Consider the following 23,553-nt stretch of genomic DNA (forward strand, 5'->3'; position numbering starts at 1 on the left):
AAGATATAAGACTCTCAACAGTTTCAACTTCTCTCTTCTACTTCAACACGTTTGTGTTTTTTTGTGTTTTATCTTCTTATTTATATCCCACCTCTCAACTTCTCCACCCCAGTTTTATCTCTCCCCGTTTCTACGAAATGTTTGTGGCTTCATAAAATATTAGCTATTTTGCAATTTGTTTTCTCTTCATAGTTCATAATAAATATGATTTTCGATATTTACAAAAAGGGTAAATAAATCTCATTTTCATCTCTAGCGGATTTTTTGACACTGTTTTACAGAATGTCTGCAACATTTGAATTTTATTTTTTCATCGTACCTAAGGCTTCTTCTTTTGGTAACCTGACTTTAGAATTTTTGTTTTAATTATTTTCTTCTTCATCCTATTGACTGTGTGATAATTAGTTTGCATCTTTTTCCATCATGGCTTATAGGTAATTTCATTTTGTTAAATTATGTGTTTCATTAATTTATACCAAAGATTTCAAATTTTGTGTATAACAATTATTTCCTTTTAGATGTTATTGGACATGTTATTGTAATGATGAGTTGAAAGAACTAAGCGAAAATGGGCGGAGCCACGAGCTATTGGAAGTCGGCCTTCAAGACCTATTGTTTGTATGCAATATTTAATTTTTTTTTTTTTTTTTTAATTTTCCAATTGTTAATTCCAGTGGCAAAACAAGACCAAAACGAGGCAGTGGAGAATGGCTTAGTTAAGATGCAAGATGTATAAATGGCCTTTTACGTTGGTATGTTGTCGATAGTATAGTTTTTATCATGTTAACTAAGTTATTAAATCTAATTAATTTAAGCTCAACATGAAAGATATAGTTGATGATTTTGTTTCTGGTTCAATTTTTCAATTTTTCAGGTATTAGCTGATTCAATTCATTTGGAAAATTATTCAACAGTAAAATTATTTGCTCTTTTTTTTTTAGTATAATTAATTTTTTTCCACTAATGAATTATTAATGAATGATTATAACAGAATTTTGATCATACAATACATCAAACATTTGTTTATATTCTTATAACATCAAAACAATGCAATTTGTTGTCCGTGCATCGCACGGATACAATTACTAGTATAATATAGTATAATGTAAACAACAATATAAAGATAGAAAGAGAGAGTGCGAAAAATAAAATAAAAAATTCATAAAAAGATAATTATGTGGATTAGATAGGGAGAGAGTTTTTCTCACTAACTATAGACACAAATCTTTTGGGAAGTTACAAAGAATTACAATTGAAGTTATCCTACCAATATCATGGGATATAGGTGTGGTAAGTTAAGAAAATAATGTGAATTAAGTAATTAACCCTCAAGTGGTTATATTAAAAAACCCAATATTTTAGTTTATTTACAATACTTTTGTGGGGATTCCTATCAAATCTTTATTGTGTTTTTTGTCTTGCATTGTTAAAACCTTCAGAGTAGTAAAATTAAGTGGGAGAAAAAATCGGCTAGAAAAAAGAGTATATCATACAATTTTTTCAATCAACATATTTAGTCTCGTTAAAACCTTGGCGAGTGGTGAAAACTCCGTGGAAAAAATAAACTTTGCACGAAGAAAAAAGAGTACAACATAGAACCTGGATATCTTATGGGTACTGACTTACATGGTTCTCCTCCTCACGTTAACTCCCTATTTTGTTTACAAGGGAACGAACTCGTATAATCTACGAAGGTGAATAGCTGTAACATGTTTTTCCACAGTGATTTTAGACAAAAACTTAGTAAATAAGACAGCGTAGTTATCTTGACTCATGATCTGCTAGATCATTATTGTTCGAGCTCTTATTGTTGTTGATAGAATAAAAATTTGAAGTTATGGGCTTGATGTATGTTGTCATATTTATTGAAACACGTCTTTATTTCCTCTGCACATGCATTACTGTCAACTGAAATTTTGTAGGATTTTCCGTGTTAGTCAATTCGAAGGAATCTCGAACATGTCTAACTTTAGAGGGTTCTCTGAAATTAGAAAAATGAAGGAGGTTTTCTCAAATTGGCAAAATGAGAGAGTTCTTTTTTACATGAATTTGCCAAATGAGAGGGTCTCGCTGTTTTTTCCAAAAGTAAAGCGTAACTAGGAGTGAAAAGTCGGATGAACGGATCGACATTAGCCTTTTTAGAAAATTTTCAAAAGTTTTCGAAAGTACAAAATCAATTCCAGTTTCAATTCCTAAATTTTTGAAATTTAAAAACTCATTCTAATTCCAAAAGGCCCAAAAATTTCGGAAATCACGTAAATAATAAAATTTTAAAATTTAGCAGACATTTCCTGAAACTACTGTTGTGATTTTTGTGACTTGTAGTTGAAAGTTGAAACTATGACTCTTTGCACAATAGATAACAAACGTAAAAGAAACTAAAAAAATTACGTGACAAATTGCATATGAAAGTCTTTATTTTGAATTATTTATAAATAATAATATATATTATTTATAGGTGTATTTTCCGGAAAAAATCACATTTTTTTGGAATTATTTAAAAATAATCGAAATAAAAAAAAAAATTGTTTCAAAATCGAATTTTCGTTCCAACTTACAACCTCTGACCGTAACATATATTTATTATTTATTTGCAATCCAATCCACTTTGGCTTCTTGTTTCTCGGTACCCTTGTTTGGCGGGGAGGTTGGGGTATTTGAAAATAAATAAAATACTAATTGTTTATAAAACCAAAACAAAATTAATTCTTCGCTTAATAAACACGTGCTGGTATTATAAATTCTGATGTGAGAAGAAATTGAGATTTTATAATTAATTAACTAATTAAATAAATAACAGAAAAACACAAAACAAAAAGAAGCTAAGCTACATACACGGCGTCCGTCGAGTATTGGATTCTTACTCCTCTCTCACTTTTTCATAACTAACTAACTCTCTCTCTCTCTCTCTCTCTCTCTCTCTCTCTCTCTCTAGTTTCTCTCTCTCTCTAGTTTATCTCTCTACTTTCTCTCTCTAAAATATATAACACTTGTTGCACAAACTCATTTTTCATATGCAACTGCAGTTCCATTCTTGCTCACTACTCTATTCGTCTTCTTGAATGGATCCGAACCGGTTCACTTCGAAGGGGCCCGGTTCTTTCTCACCGGTCCTTCGGGTTCTCGGCATCGATGGTGATCCTGCATGCTTGAACAATCTCGAGCATATGCTTCGGAAGTGTAACTATCAAGGTTTTTTTTTTTGATTAATATAATCTTTTCTTGAATGGTTTATTATATATATGGATTGGCTGTAGTGGCGGAACCAAGATTCAAACGGGGTTCGAGGGCAGCGCTCCCGATTTTTGTTTTACATTTTTTCGCATACGCTAATTTCATTTTTTTGCGAATTTATTTCTATAGAGCGTAAAAGAAAATTCGAGAGTCGACTGAAGTCCGTCAACCCTAGCTAGTCGAACGAATGGATGACCCCGCTAATTTTTTTTTTTTTTTTGTTATTTTAGATTTTTTAGCATAAAGTATGAAGTAAATGAATACCTGTTACATTCAATTAAAAATATAAAATAAATCGAACTTTTCGAAATTATGTTCCGTAATTTGATCATGTGTAGTTTCATTTTTGTGAATTTATATCCATGATTGGATGTGCTAAATGAATTGACGATAATATCGAATATTATAGAGCGTAAATGAAATTCGAGAGTCGACTGGAGTTCGTCAACCCTAGCTAGTCGAACGAATCGATGACTCCGCTAATTTTTTATTTTTTAATTTTTTAATTTTTATTTTTTGTTATTATGGAGGGGGTTTAATCACGGTAATTCATATGTGTGTAATAGTTGTCGTTTACGATTTTTCAGTGGCGACGTGTAATTCGAGTCAAGAAGCACTGAATCTGCTTCAAAAACAAAAAAACGGATTCGACATTGTAATCAGTGACGTCAGCATCTTCGATGACGTGGACGGTTTGAAGTTTCTAGAACACGTTCGTCTGAAAATGGATCTCCCCGTAATAAGTGAGTCGTTTTTTCTCTTCACTCGTATGCATATTCATATAATTATGTCATTTCTTTTTAATAAATGTATAATAGTAATCCTTATTATTATTACATCACGCAGTGATGTCAGCGGACGGAGAGACGAGCACAGCGAAGAAAGCCATCGAAAACGGGGCATGCGATTATTTTGTCAAGCCGTTAAAAACGAAGGTGCTTCGATACATATGGCAACACGTGTACAGAAAAAGATTACGTGAAATGAGAGATATCGAAGGTCAACAACAAAGCGTTGACCAAATTCAGTCGGTTGATCAAATTCAGTCGGTTGATCAAATTCAGTCGGACGATATTTTATCCGGTGATAAAAGGAAAGATCTCGTTAACAATAACAACAACAACAACAGCAGCAGCCAGGAAAGAGATCCTCAATCGTCTACGAAGAAAGCAAGGGTAGTTTGGTCAGTTGATCTTCATCAGAAGTTTATTGAAGCCGTTGATCATTTCGGAATCGATAGTAAGTTCATCATCCCTTCTTCCCATATAATTATTTGTCGTCTCTTTGTAGAGTTTTTATTGTTCTAAAATATTTGTCGCTTCAGAATTTCGAAGCATTAATTGCACATTTCCCAATGTTGTCATTTATCATTCGTACTTAATCGAAAGACAACTAGTCGAGAAACCACTAATGGCAAGGGTATTTTAGTAATTTCCTATATTGTTGCAGTAATCCATGGTCGTCGTATTGATTTATTTGTTATTATTTTTTTTAAACAGAAGTTGGACCGAAGAGAATACTCGACTTTATGGAAGTGCCGTGGCTAACGAGAGAAAATGTTGCTAGCCATTTGCAGGTGAATAAATAAATATTCGTCATACTTTTTTTAAGAAGCTTCATTTAGCAAAGTTACGTATTTTAAGACGTTTTTTTTTGGATGATTTTTTTTTTCAGAAGTATAGACTATACTTGAGCAGGTTGGAGAAAGAAAACGAGCTAAAAACGGCATCTAGTGGGCCCGGCAGCAAAAACAGAGGAGACGCGATGAATCATCATCCTCCAATAAGTAGTAACACTACAATCTCGCCAATCAATTACAATCGAGCGTTTGGTTCGGAAGTTAAACCTAAACCGGAACTACAACTACGACAACAAGCTTGGAATACTCAATCAGCACCTCCGTTTCAATTCAATCAACCACCGCCACCTAATCCGTATTTTCATAATCGGTTTGAGAATCATCTTCCACTTGCTACGGTGACTCGTAAAAATACGCAAGTCGATTATTTTCCCAATAAACCGATGTACGATAGTCTCCGATCGTCTTGTGGAATTTGGGAAGAGGGTTTCAATGGTTACGCTTCAAGTTCTTCTTCTCACGGAGGTTTTTGTAATACACCGAGTCCCGCTTTTGTTAATTTGGAATCTTTTGGTTTTATCGGACCAGATGACCTTATCGGTGAATCTTCGTCGCAGTTTCCTTATCCGCAGTATCCGAGCGAATATCAAGGTCAATTAAATGAAGGTGCATATGCACCTTCATTTAGTACTGCTCAGTTATATGCACCTTCACTTAGTACTGCTCAGTAGTAGTTGTTATTAGTATGTAGAATATATTGATTAATTGATTGCAAGGAATATTCTGTTTTGCCTCTAAATGTACAACAATACTTTGATTACTTCTTGATTATATTTTCTGGTTTTATTTTGAGCAACTTTGCATGAAAAATGAGTCTCTTATTTTTAATAATAGAATTGCCTCGAATATCTCTCGAATTTACACTCAACCGTGTGCATCGATGAAAATAGTTTCCGTAAAAATATGTTTTCAATGCTTTAAAGGAGAATCAAAACTTTCCTGATGTGTATAATACATATATATCGACGGTGACTTCGATTCTTAGGAACAAACAAACAACTAAAAGAATTTTAGTTATAATATCGACGGTGATTACGATTCTTTTTTTTTTTTCCCCTCGTAAAGCTAAAGCTGCGGGATATTTGGGGAAGAATTTTCGTTCGAACTTTTCTTCGAAGAAAATTTAGCAGAATAATTTGGCGGCCGACTATTTTTCAATGTAAAATCCTTTGTTCCTTGTAACGGCTTCACCGAGAGATTCCAACGGGGTCTTGTATCATTATCTTGAACTTTTAAAGCAGCTCTCTCTTCGACTTTAGGTCTCACGGTTGGTATCTGCACAACTTTAACTATAAATATCGACAGTCGTATGTGTGTGTGTGTGTGTGTGTGTGTGTGTGTGTATATATATATAGCTTATCGAAATAAGCGAAAAGTACAATACCTTTTTCGTCAAGTTACTTGGTGGTTCTACTTTAGTAGGAGCCTCGGAGTCTTTTGTTGCTTTCGACGCAATTGAATTACGAAGACCGTTAGAATAACTTCTTCTGACCTGCAAAACGAGAAAATGATAACATTGTGATATCTTATCTTATGTTGTTTGTTACTGTGTATACTAAATTTATATTAAGATTATAGTAATCGGAAACCTGTGATTTTGCATGTAGCAGTTGCTGTTGTTTCTCCGTATCCTTCGGTTTCAATTTCTGCTCAAGCTTCTGAAAAAACTGAAGTAGGATAAAATAAATTAATAACCATGAGAAGTGACGAAAGAAAATCGAGAGTATTTATTTAGTGTATTTTAATTGCGACGAAATTTGACTTGCCTCTCTTCGTTTTTCTGCTCTTTCTTCACTCTTGAGTGTGAAAGAAGAAGACGCGCTTGGTAACCGTGGTTTGCTACCAAATGTACTTGAAGATTTCAAGTAGCTGAAACACAGTTTGAAAAAACAATTAAGGTTCTCGTATCAGTTTTTACGATTCTTGATAGGTTTATTTATGCACATTCGAACTTGATTAAATAATATATTTAATCATATAAATCAACAATCGAGACCAATTCCAATACGTTTTACAGAAAGTAACGTAAAAACAACCAGCCGAAAATGCTTACTTTGTCGATTTTGTACATGGAGATTGCACTTTCGCATCCACTGTTCTGCTTCGTGAAATTGAATTACCGTCTGCTATTATGGTCCTGTATATAAATTAACCAATCAAATACATTAGATCCTAGATTTAAAATAAAATAAAATATATATTTATATCTATTTTCCAAAAGTCTGCGAAGACGAGACCTTTTGTTTTCTGTTGGAGGTAAAGCCGAATGAGGCTTCAATATCCCATTTACAGATGCCTGCACTTACGATTAAATACAGCTTTCTCATTGTATATCTTCTCAAGGAGAATAAAAACACCGAAGGGAAGTAAATGAGAAAAAAAGGGACAAAAAGTACAACGCACCCTAGTCGAAGTTTGGGGAAGCAAGTTATTTTTGTATTTCTTGGCAGGACCCCTTACGAGTGTGGCGTTAGCAATTTTCGGCATTATTGGAGATTCGACTTTTCGGGTTTCGCCAGAACACGAAGCAAAATTGATAGACATGTGAAGGGATGTTGTATACGATCTCCTTTTGTTGCTCGAGTCTTTCATATTGCTTATGCTGTGTGGAGTCTTCTCACTATTCTTGAGTTGAACAGGCATTATTATCGGTTTAACAGAAGGAATCTTCTTCATACTCGACGAAGCCGATTTTTCCGTAGCAGAATCATCCTTGAAACACAACATGAACAAAACAAAAACAAAATCAGTTTGTAAGTAACTAAATTTACTTTCCATCTTATTAATACACGCACCGTATCCACTTTCTTCGACACAATATCATCGACAAATTCGTTATTTTCAAGATGGTTAGTTAGTTCAACTGGATTTTCATCACAAGAACCACTTTGAGCAACGGGAAAAACAGGGTCGTTGTTCTGAATTTCTTCTTCTTCCTTTATATTCTTTTCAGTAACCACATTGATATTATCTTCGACTTTATTTTCCGAATTCGTTTCGGATAAGTGGTTAGCTTCGGCAATTTGCTGCTCGAGCAAAGCAGCAGCTCTTCTCCTTTTGAAATGGGCTTCGAAATAAGCTTTCTTTTCAGCGACAGAACCGGGCTTAGAGTACCTCTCGACTTCTTCCAAGTGTCGATTTTGAGTAAAAGATGACCATTTTTCCCAGTCCAACGATTCGGACATGAATCTACCGAACGATATCGATGTTGTTAGTGCCCGTTGTAGAGGATTATTCCCCTGCAAAGAATATTTGTAGCTTAATCAAGAAATTGCATTTTTATTACGACTGTTCAATGATCTATTGATTGCACATATAAGCTTCCCAACGTATGTTATCATGCCTTTTCGATTTCTGAAAACAACCCGAGATTTATCTTATGAAATCAATTCCCAAAGTATATTCAACTTCACAATTGAAATCTGGTACACAATTCTCACTGATTTGGAAAAAAAATTAACATTGAGCTCAACTAAGATTAAGGATTCTTAATCCGCTTCGGATAAAAATCGAATCGGAAATCCAATGTCACATTTCCTGAATCCCAATTTCAGAATTAGGTTTTCAAATTACACCAAGCACGGAGAATTTGAAACTAGTAAAAGTAAAATTTCAAGCAACCCACTGCATATGAAGAAACATGAAATCACATTATACCCATTTCAATTAACTAAAACATCAAATTTCATATCCTTCTACAAAAAATAAAGATTTTCAGGAAACATAGGAAACCCTAATAGATCATTTAACCCAAATTAAAAAAAAAAATTTAAATTAGTAAATAAATAAAAACCTTTTTTTCTTCACTGGAAGTGGGAGAAGGCTGAGAAAATGAACGAACAAGGCACGGCGAAGATTCCCCCATGAATCCTTTCAGCGATAACGATCAAATTAAACAAAACCCACTGATTTTTTTCTTCAATTATCAGCCGATTTTTGTTGTTCTTCTTCACACACTTAAATCTCTCTTTGTTTTTCGAATCAAATTTGAGTGTAAATCTGATTTCAAGGTGAACGAGTGGTGAAATCAAACTCAAAATGATGGGGAAAAACAGAAAAGTTTTCGCGATTGAATTTTGTTTGTGCTAGAGAGAGAGAGAGAGAGAGAGAGAGGAACTTGGGTTTTGTTCCCTGAATCGCACTGGCACTAGAACCAACGGCTAGTTTTTTTGTTTTTTTTTTTTTAATTTTTTTAATTTTTGGTGATACTTAAATTTAATTTTAATTGGAGGAAAACATATTATTATTTATTAAACGCCTATTAATTTATTGAAGTATAGACAAGTGTAACGGCTAATGGGCCATGGAACTAGAACAATTACACCATATTTGATGAATATAAATTTGTAGATAAAATAATTAATTGTTTTTTGCTTAAAAAAAATATTAAGAGAAGGGTATTATATACTGTCTGGAAAAAGCCATTTTCCTTTTGATTTTCTTTTTTACTTTTAATCTATGTAGCAAAGACACAGAAATAGTGATACGGGAAATTGGAGAAAATGTGTAATAAATATTTCAAGTATAGGGTATATTTATAAATATGCTATATAAGTATATATAAGTTTTTATTTATTTATAAATTCTTTTTATATATTTTCATACAAACTTATTCAAAATAATTTGTACTACCAACTATCAGTTTGTAATTATTTGTTACATCATGTAAATAATTAGGGAAGTAACGAACATATTTTAAAATTTGCTTCTAATATTTAAAAAAATGCAAAATGACCCTTAAGATGTCCTCGAGTTTCGGACATGAAACTTGTCCGCAATGCTAAAACCAATGTTGTTAGAATCGGACCAAACTGGCAAGTCGGACCGGTTTGACCGTGACCTGACGATGAAGTGGTCCAGTATGACCTCTAAAATCTGGAAAAATTAAAAGTGACAAATGACCAAAATTCGGTTCAACTGGGTAAAACTCAGGAGCCGGAAACAGTCAAGGAACCCGGTTTTCGGTCAAAACTTCTCAAACCACCGCTGAGTTGGTTATTTGTAGCTAGATTTGAGCGAACCTTCACGAACTTAGTTGTGGGTCGGATCTAGTCATGAGTGGACGAAGAATTGCCGGATATGATCATGGGTGATCGAATAGGGGCGGTCAATTGGCGAAAGAGAATAACAAATAGAAAAATATAAACTAATAAACAAAAGCAATATAGTAAAAAGTGGGGTGATGTAGATAAAAATGAAAATAATAAATGGGAGATTAAAAATACAAAGAAAATAACATTTTCGAAACATTAAAATTAATAAAATATGACAAAAATCAAAAGAATGCACGGTGTAGACTTTTTTCGAAACGAAAATATTCGATATATTTACCACGAAAATAAATTACATTCGATGAAAACCAAATCTCAGAAGAAAAAAAAATCTCTGTTAAATAGCACAAATTGGTAACTCAAAAGAAAATATCTAAAATAAGTTAATGAAGTTCAAATTAACATGAATAAAACAATTTACATTCTACAATTCCGATTATTTCTATACTACACCGAGTAAAGTTTACACCGAATGGATTTTTAACACACACCAATGTGGGTGTGTGTGCATTTGCGTGCTTATGAATAGTAACGATATACCTGATGTATTTCACTCGATGCAGCATAGTATAAAACTTACGATTCCTTAAATAACAATAAAATAAGTTACGGAAAATTGTCTCCGAAATTGCTGAAGCTATCCCATAAAAAGGGATTATCCATCCAATTAATCTGCATAGGATGATCCATTGATTGTTCCATGTTTGGAAACATAAACGGAGATCCAAAATCCAGATTCTTGATTATATAATCCAGATCTTTATCCAGATCACCTGGATTAGAAATTAATGTTTCTTGTGAAGTAGTTTGTTTTAACTGAGAATCTAATAATAATTTAGACTCATCAATACAAACACTAGTTTCTTGAAACTCAATCTTTTTCTGATCACTTTCTGAAGCTGAATTTATGGGGTTGTGTGTGATGGGATCTAATCCCATGCTTCGCAGTTTCTTTCTGATTTTGGTGTTCCAATGATTCTTGATTTCATTGTCTGTTCTGCCTGGTAATTGTGCTGCTATCTTAGACCACCTGCCACAAATATTTTCCAATATTATTAACATATAGAAGTTTTAATACTGTGGCAAATTACGAGAAACTTCTGAGGTAAGGCCTAATTAGTAATTACGAAAGTCTTCATCATATTTGCGTAATTATGAAAACACCCTTATGACCAGTGTTTGATCGTTTAAACTCAAATAAAATGTATAATGTCTAATTGCGAAAATCACCTCATATATGCGATATTATAAAAACCTCCAGAGGTATGTTGCCGGAGAATAATGCGGGAAACTTGTTCGAGTTATTAAAAATTTATTTAATAATAATGAAATATTTGTAACATAAAATTGATTTTTATAGAATAAAAATTATAAAATATTTCATAATGGAAACAAGAAATTACAAAACAAATAAAAACTTTTAATGTTACAAAGATGTATTTAATTATTTATTTACATAGTTTGTGTTATATATATTTAGTTTTAAAGATAAAAATAGCTATATTTTTTTAAATATATTACAATTTACCCCTAAGTAATTAATATGTTTATACTTATCACATGTTAAAGGGCAAAAAGGGCATTTTCAGAGGAATTTTCCAAAAAAATCAAAAAGATTCTGTTAAAAGTAACACCGTTGGAGAGAATTTGTAATACGGCAGCATACCTCAAAGGAACTTTTGTAATTACTCAAACATGAGGTGTGCTTACCTCATGGGTTTCTCGTAATTTACCCTTAATAGTATTATTTGTCGATCAACCACGTGGGATCGAATTTAGGTTGAGCTCGAATTAAATCGATAAAACTCCGAAAAAATATTTATTACCTGTTACCTAGTCTTGAATGAAGTTGAATGATCATGTCTTCCTCTGCTTCTGTAAAACCACCTCTTTTAAGATCTGGTCTTAGGTAATTTATCCACCTTAATCTACAACTCTTCCCACATCTCATTAAACCTATAATTTATGACATCATCATCAAAATTAATTATTTATCATTTATTTATTAAAAAGAAAAAGAAAAGGTCGAATTTCGAATAACTCACCTGCAAGTTTAGGAACAAGCCTCCAGCATTGTATACCATTGTTGAGGATGAAATGATTGAGCTTGGAATCTTCTTCGATGGTCCACGGGCCCCGTTTGATCCCGACTTTTTCGCAGCAAGGTTGTCTTCCCATTATCGAATCTTGATTCTTGATTTCGCTGCAAAAAAAAAACTAATTTGTTGCAGCCAAACAAGGCACAATGCAGTTCTTTTTTTTTTCGACGAACGAATCGATTGCATGCCGAAAAAAAAGGGTTGCTAGCGTTTTATATTGGAAACCAAGATTCTTTTCCAGCTAATCCCACATCAAATTGATGTTTTTTTATATAGAAACTTATATAAAATACAACCAACCCCTAAGTTATGGTCAAATTACGAAACCCCCTCCTGTTTGGGTAATTACAATCACCCCCTCAACTATAAATTTTCTTACACGTCCACCCTTGAGGTTTCAAATTTAGTGGAATTTTTTAAATTATATAGAATATTATCACTTTTGTACACGTTTTATCCCATTCGAACTCCACATTTTGAAGCAAAATGATCATAATATGTGTTTTTTGGCTTTGTATATATCTGATTGTGGTGCATTAGAAACTGTATTTTTACACAAATTCACAAAACGAGTACAAACTAGAGCACATTCCACGAAATCTAGATGATTATGTTGAATTTGACAACATAAGGGTGGAGATGTAAAAAAAAAATCATAGTTGAGGGGTAAATGTAATTATCCAAACAAGAAGGGTATTTTTTTTTCGTAAATTGACCATACCTCAGGGAGGTGGTTGTAATTTACCCTAGAATTTATTTATGATCAAGAAAGTCATAATTGAGTTTGGAAACAAATAAAAGTTTTGGGGATTTTTTCGTAAATATTAAATAATATGAAAGATATTCGTTCCCTTTTGATACTTACCCCTTTCATGTATGATATGGATTAAAAATTCAAGTCAAATTCAATATATTATATTTTTACCCTCACATATATTTACTAAATCCTTTAGGTTATATCTAGATACATGTAATCAAAGATGCACTGAATCTTGTTTACACGAGCGTTTCCGCGTTTCGGACACATTTTGGGAACCGAAACTTCATGACATTTGTCTGAAACAAGTCAGGACCATTTCTGTAGATATCTAAGAAGTTTCGGGGACGTTTATGGTAATAATGAAAAAAAATAGAAACTCGTTACCCAAAAAAATAAAAAAAAATCTTAAATTTTATTTCTTTTCTTTTTCTTTTTTACTTCTAGTGACCTTTTTGATATTTTATAGACATTAATTTTATAGTAATGCAGTTGTTTTATCTCCGATAGATAATTTGTTAGACGATAATCATATATGTTAATGTTTGTAATATTTTTTAGAATTTATGAATATATCCCTATAGTTTCAATATTTGCAGGTTTCCACCACCTTCCTATATCCAATTTTTCGGAACATAGGGTTTTCCCATATCTGTTTCTCCATTTCACCGAGTCAGTATTTCTGTGTCTGTGCTGCATAGCGTGTAATTTATCCATACCCGAGGAAGTCGGTATATAATTAGATCTAATCTTTGGGTGATAATAAAATTTATTTAATATTCGGTCAAGGCTAAAAGAGAATTTTCAATAAGTCAATAATTATAACGTGTTGCATATTCTCTTCAACCCAAGCTCAAAGAAAATTTACATATTTCTTCAAATTATAAATAGTATATACACAATTAGTAAATAAAAAAACAATTAAAAAAAAAAAAAATCAAATTCTCCAATCAAGTCTTAAATTGCAATTGGATCCATGGGTGGAAAAGAAAGAAATGTCAAGTTTGCCTCAAATTCAGAAATACAATATTACATTTCAACCCTCCAATAACAGAAGTGGACTTTTCATTGAAGTCCCCAAAAGTGATAGCAATTCTATGTACACCCCAAAAATGGAGGAAACGGGTTGTGGAGCCAACAAAGAAAGAAAAAATAAATAAATAAAATCGAAGTCTCGCCTTTTACAAGTATTTGGTATGTTTTTCACCGAATACTTCAAGTCTCGCCTCTCAAGTATTACGCATGTTCTTCGCCGATTCTTGAAGTGGGGGGTTTTTGTTGACACCGGAATTTCTAAAAAAAATCACCAATTAATGGCTAAATAAATCGGTTATTAATTGGGTCTCAATTCTTAGTCCATAACATATTTAGGCTTTACAAATGGATTAATCCTTCAATAAGTAATAAATTCTTATTTTAAAGATTATCTAATTGGGCACAAATCTAGCCCAATAAATCAAATGGCAAGTATCCAAGTCCATCGGCCCATGTTATAAGTCAAGAAAACCTAGCTCGTAGCTATAAAAATAGGGCTTTCAGTGCATGTAAAAGAGAGACTCACACAGACACATATCGAGCTCTCAAGCTCACGTCTCGAGCCGCCACCTCGAATTCATAACATATTTGAATTCGAGGTGTTCGTGATAGGAAATCATTCGTTCGATTCAAGAACAAGCTTTTAAGCCCTTGAATCAAAATTAGAATAGGAGACAAGAACCAAGGAAATTCACGGAAATTGTAATCCGCTTTCGTTTGATAATAAATTTATTTGTTTCCTATATCTTTTTGTCTTGTATTTATATATTTTGCAGAAGGAAAAATTTGCGGTTAATAGTAACTACACCCAATTTAAAAAAAAATGCATGTTACTTATCCTATATTTTTCCATAACAAAGAACCCAAAAAATGATTAAAAAAAGTAAAAAAATAAAAAAATAATAAAAAAAATCATATTATGTGATGCTAGAAGGTTCAAGTCTTCATAAACTAGTTCAAATTTGTCTCTAATCATTTAAATTATTATGAAATAATAATTAAAACAAAAAAAAGAGATAATCGACGTGAGTCCTTGTCGTTGACATAGCTAGTTTTATTACACCGACATTATATTGTTCTTTACTCCAATTAAAATTCTGCATTAAAGAACAATGAATAAATAAATAATAAGGGTAAATTACGGTGAACTCCTAAAGTAAGGTCAATTTACAAAAAAACATCCCTCTTGTTTGCGTAATTACACCCACCTTCTTCAACTGCTTATTTCCTTACACATTCATCCTTACGTTGTCAAATTTACATAGGGGTCTTCATCTGGTTGGTAAACCAATTGAATCGAACGAAAATTCGATACATGCCGATTACTGAACCGGCAATTCGGTTCGATATTCAGTTATTTATTTATTTAAACTAAAATTAATTAAAAATAAAAAAACAAAATTATAAATATTTTTAATAAAATTTCGATAATTCAGTTTTTTACCGTATCGTACGTAAAACGGATTTGACGTACCGAAATTTCGATATGATTTTACCGAATGAACGCCTCTAAATTTTCCAACTAGAAGGGTTTTTTCATAAGACAATACATAGTTGATGAGCTGGGTGGCTGTAATTACGCAAACAAGAGGGATTTTTCGTAATTTAACCTTATTTCAGGGGTTTGCTGTAAATTGCCCTAATAATAATTAATAACAATAAAGTACAGTTTCATTCATGGAGGGCAACGATTTATTCATCTCCCAAAATGTTACATGAACCAAATCTTGATATACTTGTTTTGAATATTTATAGTTGAAATTTGAATTTATATATTTATTATAACACACACTTGGGAGTGTGTAGAAAAACTAGTGGTCCTATTATATATACAATGAGATAGTTATGTGTATTTAATACAATAATGTTTAATGTTAAGGCAAAACTAATCATAGTACTTTGAAAGGAACAAGTTTCGTATTAACAATTAACATAATAATCATGGCATGATTAGCTTAAACATTTGTTTAGGCCAAACATGCCGACACTAGTAGTTGACCTGCATAATTTTGAGGTTGACTATTCAAAAAGTCATAATTTAATGGGCGAATTACGGCCAATACCTGAAGTATGGCTAAATTATGAAAAAACCCATCTTGTTTGGGTAATTACAACCACCCCTCCTTTTAAATATTTTTACATAAAATTTATGTAATTCGGTTATTTACCGAACCAAATCGTATATTCAATTCGGTAAACGGTATGAAATGTTGGCGTACCGAAATTTCGATTCGGTTTTAACGATTAAACATCCTAAATTTACCTTTGGAGGGGTATTTTCGTAAGATAATACATAATTGATGGGGTTGGCTGTAATTACCCAAACATGAGGGGTTTTTTTGTAATTTGAGCATAACTCAAGGGGGTGGCGGTAATTTGCCCTAATTAAATTACAATTATGAATAATGTCCACGAAATCGAAGCTTTCATTTCAGAACACGTCGTAAGATTTTTTTTTTGAAAAATGATATCGACCGCTTCTATATTATTTAATTTTATCACTCATGATTAGTACACTGATATTTAATATGATATAATTTTCAAAGATTCGGGCGACATATACGAAAGTTTCAACGAGACAATTGAGCTACGATACGATGAAAAAAATAGGAAAAGGATGCAATAAAAACGAAATCGTTGTTGATGATGGTAAGAAACTATGAACAAATGTTTAGTGTACAAAACTGAAAAACGCGATTTTCTTGACAGGTTGTAAATTATATTGTCCTCGGCTCGTAAAATTCTTTATCCTTGTCCAGCTTATTTCTTTCTTCAGCTTCAGCTTTTCACCCTAGTCACCATTTTTTCCGTTTTATGTTTAGTAGCGAGCTTTAAAAGACAAGAAACGACTATTAAGAATTGTGTGGTTACTCACGTGGATTTTTCGTTGGAATCTTGTTTGGAGTCTTCGTCTGAAGATTCTGGTTCGGCGTTCAAGAATGTCATCTTCCCAAAAGATTCTTTGGCATCTCCGAAGAAGTCCTTCACTTTATCGACAACTGTTTTCAGCTTATCCTGTGTCGGAAGCTGAAGATTTTTGCACGGGAATAAAACTCGATACGTTAGCAATTAGCATGGAATCATCATTTTTCGATCGTATTCTCATTTGAACTGTATAAGTCATAAAAGCAACGGTAAATTTAAAAAAAAAAAAAAAAAATCGGAGAATTCATACATGTAAAAAGTTAACTACGAACAAATCCGAAAGGGCACACATAACAATAATAGGGTCAATCGTTAGCTCTCTCTCTCCATATCGGATTTCAAGAAGATAGAGTAAAAATCGAATCTTGAAACTTGAAATTGATGATAAACGAGCAAAGAAGTAAATACGAAAAAGGTCGATAAGTGAAGATTAATACCTCGATAACATCATTTGCAGCTAGAGCAGCCCTTACATTGTTGTTTTCCTGCATTTTAGCAGCCGAAAAAATATTACTACAACACGAAAAAATCAAAACGAGCATTATCAAGAATTCGAAAACCCAAAACCCACTGCCGATTAGAGATTTAGAAAACATTACGACAATCTTGTAGCCGTATCGGAACTCCGTAGCGGACCGCAGTACACGAAACGTTTTCACGGCCATCTTCTGTATCTCCTTTTCGTCCTGTTTTCGTTTACAAGATTGCGAAATTAAGTATACTTAATTGCTTTCAAATTTCAATTCACAGCCACAAATAGATCTAAAATTCGAACCCTAAGTTTCGATAATCTGCAACATAATTATAAATAAAATAAATAAAAATCAAGTAGGGAAATTAAAGAAAACTCACTCTGTATATAACAGATGCAAGATTCCTAGCTAGAGTGTCTTTGTAAATATACTTGCCGAGAAAGTTGTCCTTTGCAGCAAGCATGATTTTCGCCGTTGTGCCACCTGTCACTATGTTCAGTGGGTACCATAGGTATACCTGAAATCACCAATCAACCAATCAAGAACCAAACTTTTTCAAAACCCCAGTAAAAACAACACTGTGCTGTGCGTGTGTGTGTGTGTGTGTGTGTGTGTGTGTGTGAGAGAGAGAGAGAGAGAGAGAGAGAGAGAGAGAGAGAGAGAGAGAGAGAGAGAGAGAGAGCGTACGTTAGCCATACGAATGAAGATAACGAATTTGGGGTTGCCGTCATCATCGAGTTTGGGGAGGGGGGGAGGGGCTTTCCTCTGGTACTGTCTTTCTGCCATTCCTTTCTTGCCCTTTGCTTCAACTACAAGAACAGACTTGCCTTGATTCTGCCCGAATATTGATTTCCGGGCAGCTGCTGTTGATGCTGTCTTAGTGGAGAAGAGAGAGTGTCTGATGAGAGAATAATCATCGTGTGTTCTTCTTCCCCCATTTTTTGACGATAAGGGCAGTCTCACCAGTTGATTCAAAGACATCCCCACCTCCATAACTACCAATAAGCTCAACCAATTAATCTCTGCACAGAGAGAACGAGAGAGAGAGAGAGAGAGTAGTATGGTGTTGTGTAAAGTTCCAATTTTTATTTTCAAGATTCGTGATTGCGTTTGCTATTGTGTCTACGGGTGCCGGGGATAAAGCCTTATCCACAAATTTTCATTTTCACTACTCTCCTTTCCTTTTCTTCGTTTTTATTTGTTTGTGGGTTTTCTTCTGGCTATAATTAATTGGAATTTTGGATAATGATCAACCATTGGAAATTGAGGGTTGTTTTTAAGTTTTAAATTGCCATCAATCTTGAAATAATGTTAAGTTACAAAAGTTTGGGTGATTAGAACACTCTCTTCGATTAAGGATTTTCTAGATTGCGTTGAATGTTCTCTAATTTGTAACTCGTTTTGAGTAAAATTACAGTTTCTGATGCACCACTATCTAATGTTTACAAGCTAAGAGAGACAAAATTTAAATTACGGAAAACAGTTCCTCATTTTTAGTTAATAACAACCACTCATTTCAACTATGGATCTTCTTACATGTTCACCCTTACAGTGTCAAATTCAACATAATCTTCTAGATTGCATGATATGTTCTCTAATTTGTAATTATTTTGTGCTAAACTACATTTTATGATCTACCACAATGTGATATTTTTACAAGCCAAGAGACACATCTTATGATCACCTTGTTTCAAAACGTGGAGCTCAAATGTGGTAAAACAGGTATAAATTGAAGAATATTCCACATAATCTAGAAGATTCCACTAAATTTAACACCACAAAGAGGGCCATAGAAGAAAATCCATAGTTGATGGATAGTTGTAATTACCCAATCGTAACTGATTTTTTCGTAATTTGATCATACCTCAATGGGTGACCGTAATTAAAAAAAAAGAAAAAGAAAAATTATAATCGGCATTTTGGTTCCCTTCAGAATTTCTAAGAAAAGTAGTACTTGAAGAGTAGTTTCAAGAAGAAGCTACCACATATTCTTGAAATCTGTATTTGTATACATCTTAAAATGTAGCAAACATATGCAAATGAATCGACAGGATCCATCTCAATTTTACTACAGGTTATCATTCTTACAAAAAATCAAACACACATTTATTCATTAAAAAAATGAATGGATTGTAAAGAAGAAAAGAAAATGATCCCTCATCACTAATTACCTTCAAACTCGAACCAACTACAAAAAAAATATACATGAAAGAATTGCATATAGAGGGGGGGAGAAAAAGGAATAAACAAACTACCTCGAAATCTATACAACAAGAGCTGTGTCTCTCTCCACTAACTTCTCAATCCTCTCCTTCATAGAAAGCGAAACGGGGTTCGATTCGTTCAGTACGAAAACTCGTGCCCTCTAAGAGATATATACTTCTTCATCCATATACAAATGTCTTCCGCGCAGGCCTGCGCTTGTGGGGTCTTGAGCAGAACATCGAGAGTGGCAAACTCGTGAATAGCGTCTTTGTAATCAAGAACAGGGGCGTCCACGTTAACCTTACGAAGCTCCTCCGAGTAGGCAATCGCCCGGTCCCTCATCCAATCGTGCTCCGCCACAATTGTCAGTGTAGGCGGGGTGTACTTTAAGGGCACTTCTCTGCCCGAGTTGAGAGGGTTACAAGCTGGATGATCCAAATTGAAGTCTTCTCCGGGTAAGAAAAGCTTCCATGCGAGAAGCGACATTGATTTGTCGTAGAGGTAGGAATTGCAGAGCTTGACTTCGGAAGGTGTAGGAGTGGTTCCGATGAAGAAAGGGTACATGAGAACTTGTGCAACCACTCTTATAGGGTCGAGAAGCTTCCCTGCTTTTACGGAATATTTTGCGACGTAGTTTGCTATATTTGCGCCGCAGCTTACCCCGAGAAGAACACACCTGTTTTAAGGGTTTTCGCCAAGATCAGCTTCTTTTAAAAAAATTGTAACAAATTGTACCGGAAATTTCTTATTTCAATTTAGTAGATTGATGGTCAAGAATCAAGATTTTGATGGCTTTGAGCATATAACAAAGATGGGTGAAGAGGGGCGAAACGAATAGACGAGCAATTACATAGATATAAAAACGATGAAGCCAATAACATATACAAGAACCGCATTAGGTTTCTAATACTGAAATGTGAAATGTCGTTTCAACTTTACTGATACCATTTTGACTTCGAACGTGATTTTGACGCTTTTTCTAGACTGATTTTGGCTAAATTCAAACACGGAAAACTATAGTCCTCTAAGCTAGCTTTCTAATCCAACTTGAATCACGTAGATTGAATGTCGAATGACAAGGTTATGCATGAATGGAGTTACATTTTGAATTTTAGATAACTCAAAACAGCAATATTGTACGCAATGTTCACTGATTCGTGCATATATTTCTCACACGACATCCAATTTTGGTGATTCAAGAGAGGTTAAAAAGTTAACTCAAAGAACTACAAATTTAGTAGTTTTGAGTTTTGCCTAATTCAGTCTCCGAAATGGTCAAAATCACACTTAAATTCGGAACAGTATTATTAAAACTGAAACGACATTTACCATAGCAACACTAGAAAAAGCATATATATATATATATATGTATATATATATGCATACAGAAATTCCATGATCATTTTTCATGGTGCTTGATAAAAGCAGCATAGTTAGCTTAGAGATGAAAAAAGGAATATACCTAGATGGATCTGCATGAGCAGCCAACCATGGCTCAAACATCGATGCCCCAAACCCGTCGACAATCTGCCGCCTCCGGCCATCTCCTCCTCCTCCGCCGCCTATAACACCACCTCCACCTCGACCTCCACCTCCGACCATCCGATTCCCAAATGACCGATCGCACTCCGCCAAATTCGCCTGCTTCGCCAACCAATTCAATACTTTAACCCCATCGTCAAACGCAGCCGGAAACCTACTTTCCGGCGCCAACCTATACCCCACCGCCACCACCACCGCATCGCACAATTTCGCCAGCCTCCTGCAGAACACATCGTTCGCCACGGTGTCGCTTCCGCCGGTCACCCACCCTCCGCCGTGAAACTGCAGAATAATCGGAAGCTTACGGCAATTACGGCCGCTCTTCTCCGGCGAATACCCGCCGTAAACAACGCCGCTATCGGAAACCTTCTTCAAACTCCTGCTGGAGGGAACCCTAACCCTCAGATCCGGGATCGATTTGGGGGAAACGATGGCGGAATCGGGGAGGAAAATTCGCAGCGAGAGGGAGGTCAAGGGATCGATGTGGAGGTCCTTGGTGGCGACGCCGTCGTCGGAGAAGCTGGGATTAGCGGCGGCGATGGTCTCATCGGGGCGAGAGACGATTCCGTATGGGTTATGGGTAGGGGATTCGATCAAGGTCTGCAACTTGCGTTTGAGGAAGAATTTGGACAAGACGCTGTATAATTTCACTGTTACGCTCGGCATTATCGATCCACACGCAGATATTTATATATATTACATATATCAAAGAATATATATGTATATATATATCTGTGCGTGTGAATGTGTAATTACAAAGCTTTGAATTTTTACATGGATGAAGAGAGAGAGAGAGAGAGAGAGAGAGAGAGAGAGAGAGAGAGGAGATCGATTCAAGTTTCAATTCGTGATGAGAGCTTCTGGAAAGACAGAATTTTCAAGACTTTGAATGGAAATCTAAATTAAATATTAACAATATATATATATATAATATATTTATATATATATATATATATACAATATATTTATATATATATATATATATGTGACAGAGGTTGCCAAGCTGGACTTTTGGCTGCCATTACAGGGATTATGAGGTGGCAAATAATTCATAATTTTAAATTTAGATAACAAGAAAAAATCAAATTAGAAAATTGATAAGTTTTAAAGTACTCCACGAAACAAAGAGCTGCACACATCGGAAATACTATTTGCAGCGGGGCTTTTACTCGTAGCAACTGGATTTCCATCGTTTTAAAATTTAAAATTTTCTTAAACATTTGAAAATCATCCAACCCCACAACATTCAATCTGATGCGTACAACTTTTGATTTGCGGTAACTTTTACTAACTTAGTTCGTTTCAATCAATTTATTTATGTTTTAGTTAACAAATATAGGTTTAAGATTAAGGTTTAGGGGTTAGGAGTTCGAAAACAAAACGCACACTCGGAAGATTCGTGCTCGAGGACACGAAACATTAAAAAATTTGAACGTTTCATGCTTTTTTAGAGCACGAAACCCTCCTTCTAACTTCGAACTCCTAAGCACGAAACTATCATGTATTCCGATTTTTGAATTGATTTCGTGCTCTCATGTACGAAACTATCAAAATACAAAAAAATAAAATAAAAAAAAAATCAAAAGGTTGGTACTCTATAGCACGAAGCTATGATTATTTTTTTCGTGTTGTTGAGCACGAAACTTTGGAACAAGTTTTGTGTTCAACAACACGAAATACATAACTTTTCGGAAAAACAAAAAATCGAACCACTTATTTTTACTTCAAAATTGTAACATGAATACCAGATGATTGTTGTTGTTCTTCGAATATTATCGAAATGAGTTTCAAAGTCTCACATTTTCAGAAATTGAAAGTGGAGAATTTTTTCTAAAATCCCGCCGCAACCTAGTAATATGCCCGATTCGTATTACAATCCCCATTTATGATTACTATTTTGTGTGAAAGGCATTTTCAAAATATTGGCAACATTATATATTTTAGGAAAATTACGAACACTAGCTGAACTATGAGCTACAGTTAGTTACGAAATAACCTCTTTTGTTTACCCCTTAAACAATTATAAACAATCAAAAAATTTAACATAATCAGTAAAATATATAATTTAGAAATATATCTAATTGATTTTTTTTTTATTTTTTTTTTAAATATAACGGGGAATTAAAATTTTATAGATTTTTTTTAAAAAACAAATACTAATTTAAAAATGAGAGTATTTATCATCATAGCCAATAACTAGATATCAATTTTATCTCATGATACAATATCATGATAATGTTATAGTGGAGTTTCTATAAGTCTTTAAATATAATTTACAATTCCCAAAAGTCTCAATTGAAGTTGTTTACTTGCTATTTTCTATCCAATCCACCAATTCTACTAACTTTTAATGTTTTATTATAATCTTGTATGTCACACATGACCAAAATTCTTTGCCTCTCTTCTTTGCTAAAAAAATTCAAAAGTTGCACTTATACATGTGAATAAAAAAAGTTTAAATCACAATGACCGAGGTAAGGTCTGTTTACGAAAACCCCCTTATTTTTTTCATAATTATATTCCCCTTGCAAATTGTAGGTTTCTTACGTTAACACCCTTTTGTAAGGGAGGGGATGTAAGAAATTTACAAACT

At 33.8% G+C, this 23,553-nt stretch overlaps 5 protein-coding genes across 6 annotated transcripts; 1 reads left to right on the top strand and 4 right to left on the bottom strand.

Annotated features, from left to right (window-relative positions):
- Positions 1–2,847: 2,847 nt before the first annotated feature.
- LOC105970999 (two-component response regulator ARR11) lies at positions 2,848–5,641 on the top strand. Its single transcript, XM_012995846.2, has 5 exons — positions 2,848–3,192; positions 3,822–3,977; positions 4,081–4,473; positions 4,734–4,810; positions 4,909–5,641. The coding sequence occupies exons 1-5, from the start codon at positions 3,063–3,065 to the stop codon at positions 5,542–5,544; spliced, it is 1,392 nt and encodes a 463-aa protein (XP_012851300.2). The 5' UTR covers positions 2,848–3,062; the 3' UTR covers positions 5,545–5,641.
- A 122-nt stretch (positions 5,642–5,763) lies between these two features.
- On the bottom strand, positions 5,764–9,021 carry LOC105970998 (TPX2 (targeting protein for Xklp2) protein family). The gene is made up of 9 exons (XM_012995845.2): positions 8,667–9,021; positions 7,669–8,112; positions 7,277–7,585; positions 7,111–7,169; positions 6,927–7,010; positions 6,640–6,742; positions 6,463–6,540; positions 6,258–6,365; positions 5,764–6,148 (listed from the first exon to the last, which is right to left on the bottom strand). Exons 1-9 carry the CDS (start codon positions 8,736–8,738, stop codon positions 5,939–5,941), a joined length of 1,467 nt encoding a protein of 488 aa, XP_012851299.2. The 5' UTR covers positions 8,739–9,021; the 3' UTR covers positions 5,764–5,938.
- A 1,424-nt stretch (positions 9,022–10,445) lies between these two features.
- Positions 10,446–12,191, bottom strand: LOC148766806 (transcription factor MYB20-like). Its single transcript, XM_088825302.1, has 3 exons — positions 11,970–12,191; positions 11,751–11,880; positions 10,446–10,954 (listed from the first exon to the last, which is right to left on the bottom strand). Exons 1-3 carry the CDS (start codon positions 12,100–12,102, stop codon positions 10,531–10,533), a joined length of 687 nt encoding a protein of 228 aa, XP_088681428.1. The 5' UTR covers positions 12,103–12,191; the 3' UTR covers positions 10,446–10,530.
- Positions 12,192–16,413: 4,222 nt separating this feature from the next.
- On the bottom strand, positions 16,414–18,500 carry LOC105970975 (multidrug resistance protein). 2 transcript variants are annotated; one of them, XR_016034459.1, is made up of 6 exons: positions 17,901–18,382; positions 17,593–17,730; positions 17,312–17,426; positions 17,178–17,225; positions 16,691–16,842; positions 16,414–16,606 (listed from the first exon to the last, which is right to left on the bottom strand). XR_016034459.1 is itself a non-coding variant. In XM_012995816.2 (6 exons), the coding sequence occupies exons 1-6, from the start codon at positions 18,204–18,206 to the stop codon at positions 16,594–16,596; spliced, it is 744 nt and encodes a 247-aa protein (XP_012851270.2). In that variant the 5' UTR covers positions 18,207–18,500; the 3' UTR covers positions 16,414–16,593. The 2 variants fall into 2 exon arrangements, 1 of the variants encoding a protein (XP_012851270.2); XM_012995816.2 differs by having other exon boundaries at positions 17,340–17,426; positions 17,901–18,500.
- Positions 18,501–19,234: 734 nt separating this feature from the next.
- Positions 19,235–21,876, bottom strand: LOC105971009 (putative carboxylesterase 16). Its single transcript, XM_012995854.2, has 2 exons — positions 20,881–21,876; positions 19,235–20,094 (listed from the first exon to the last, which is right to left on the bottom strand). The coding sequence occupies exons 1-2, from the start codon at positions 21,624–21,626 to the stop codon at positions 19,557–19,559; spliced, it is 1,284 nt and encodes a 427-aa protein (XP_012851308.2). The 5' UTR covers positions 21,627–21,876; the 3' UTR covers positions 19,235–19,556.
- Between the last annotated feature and the right edge of the window lie 1,677 nt (positions 21,877–23,553).

The sequence above is a fragment of the Erythranthe guttata genome, chromosome 11, assembly GCF_056151865.1.
Source record: "Erythranthe guttata isolate IM_541 chromosome 11, IM_541, whole genome shotgun sequence".
In the NCBI taxonomy this organism is placed as follows: Eukaryota; Viridiplantae; Streptophyta; class Magnoliopsida; order Lamiales; family Phrymaceae; genus Erythranthe; species Erythranthe guttata.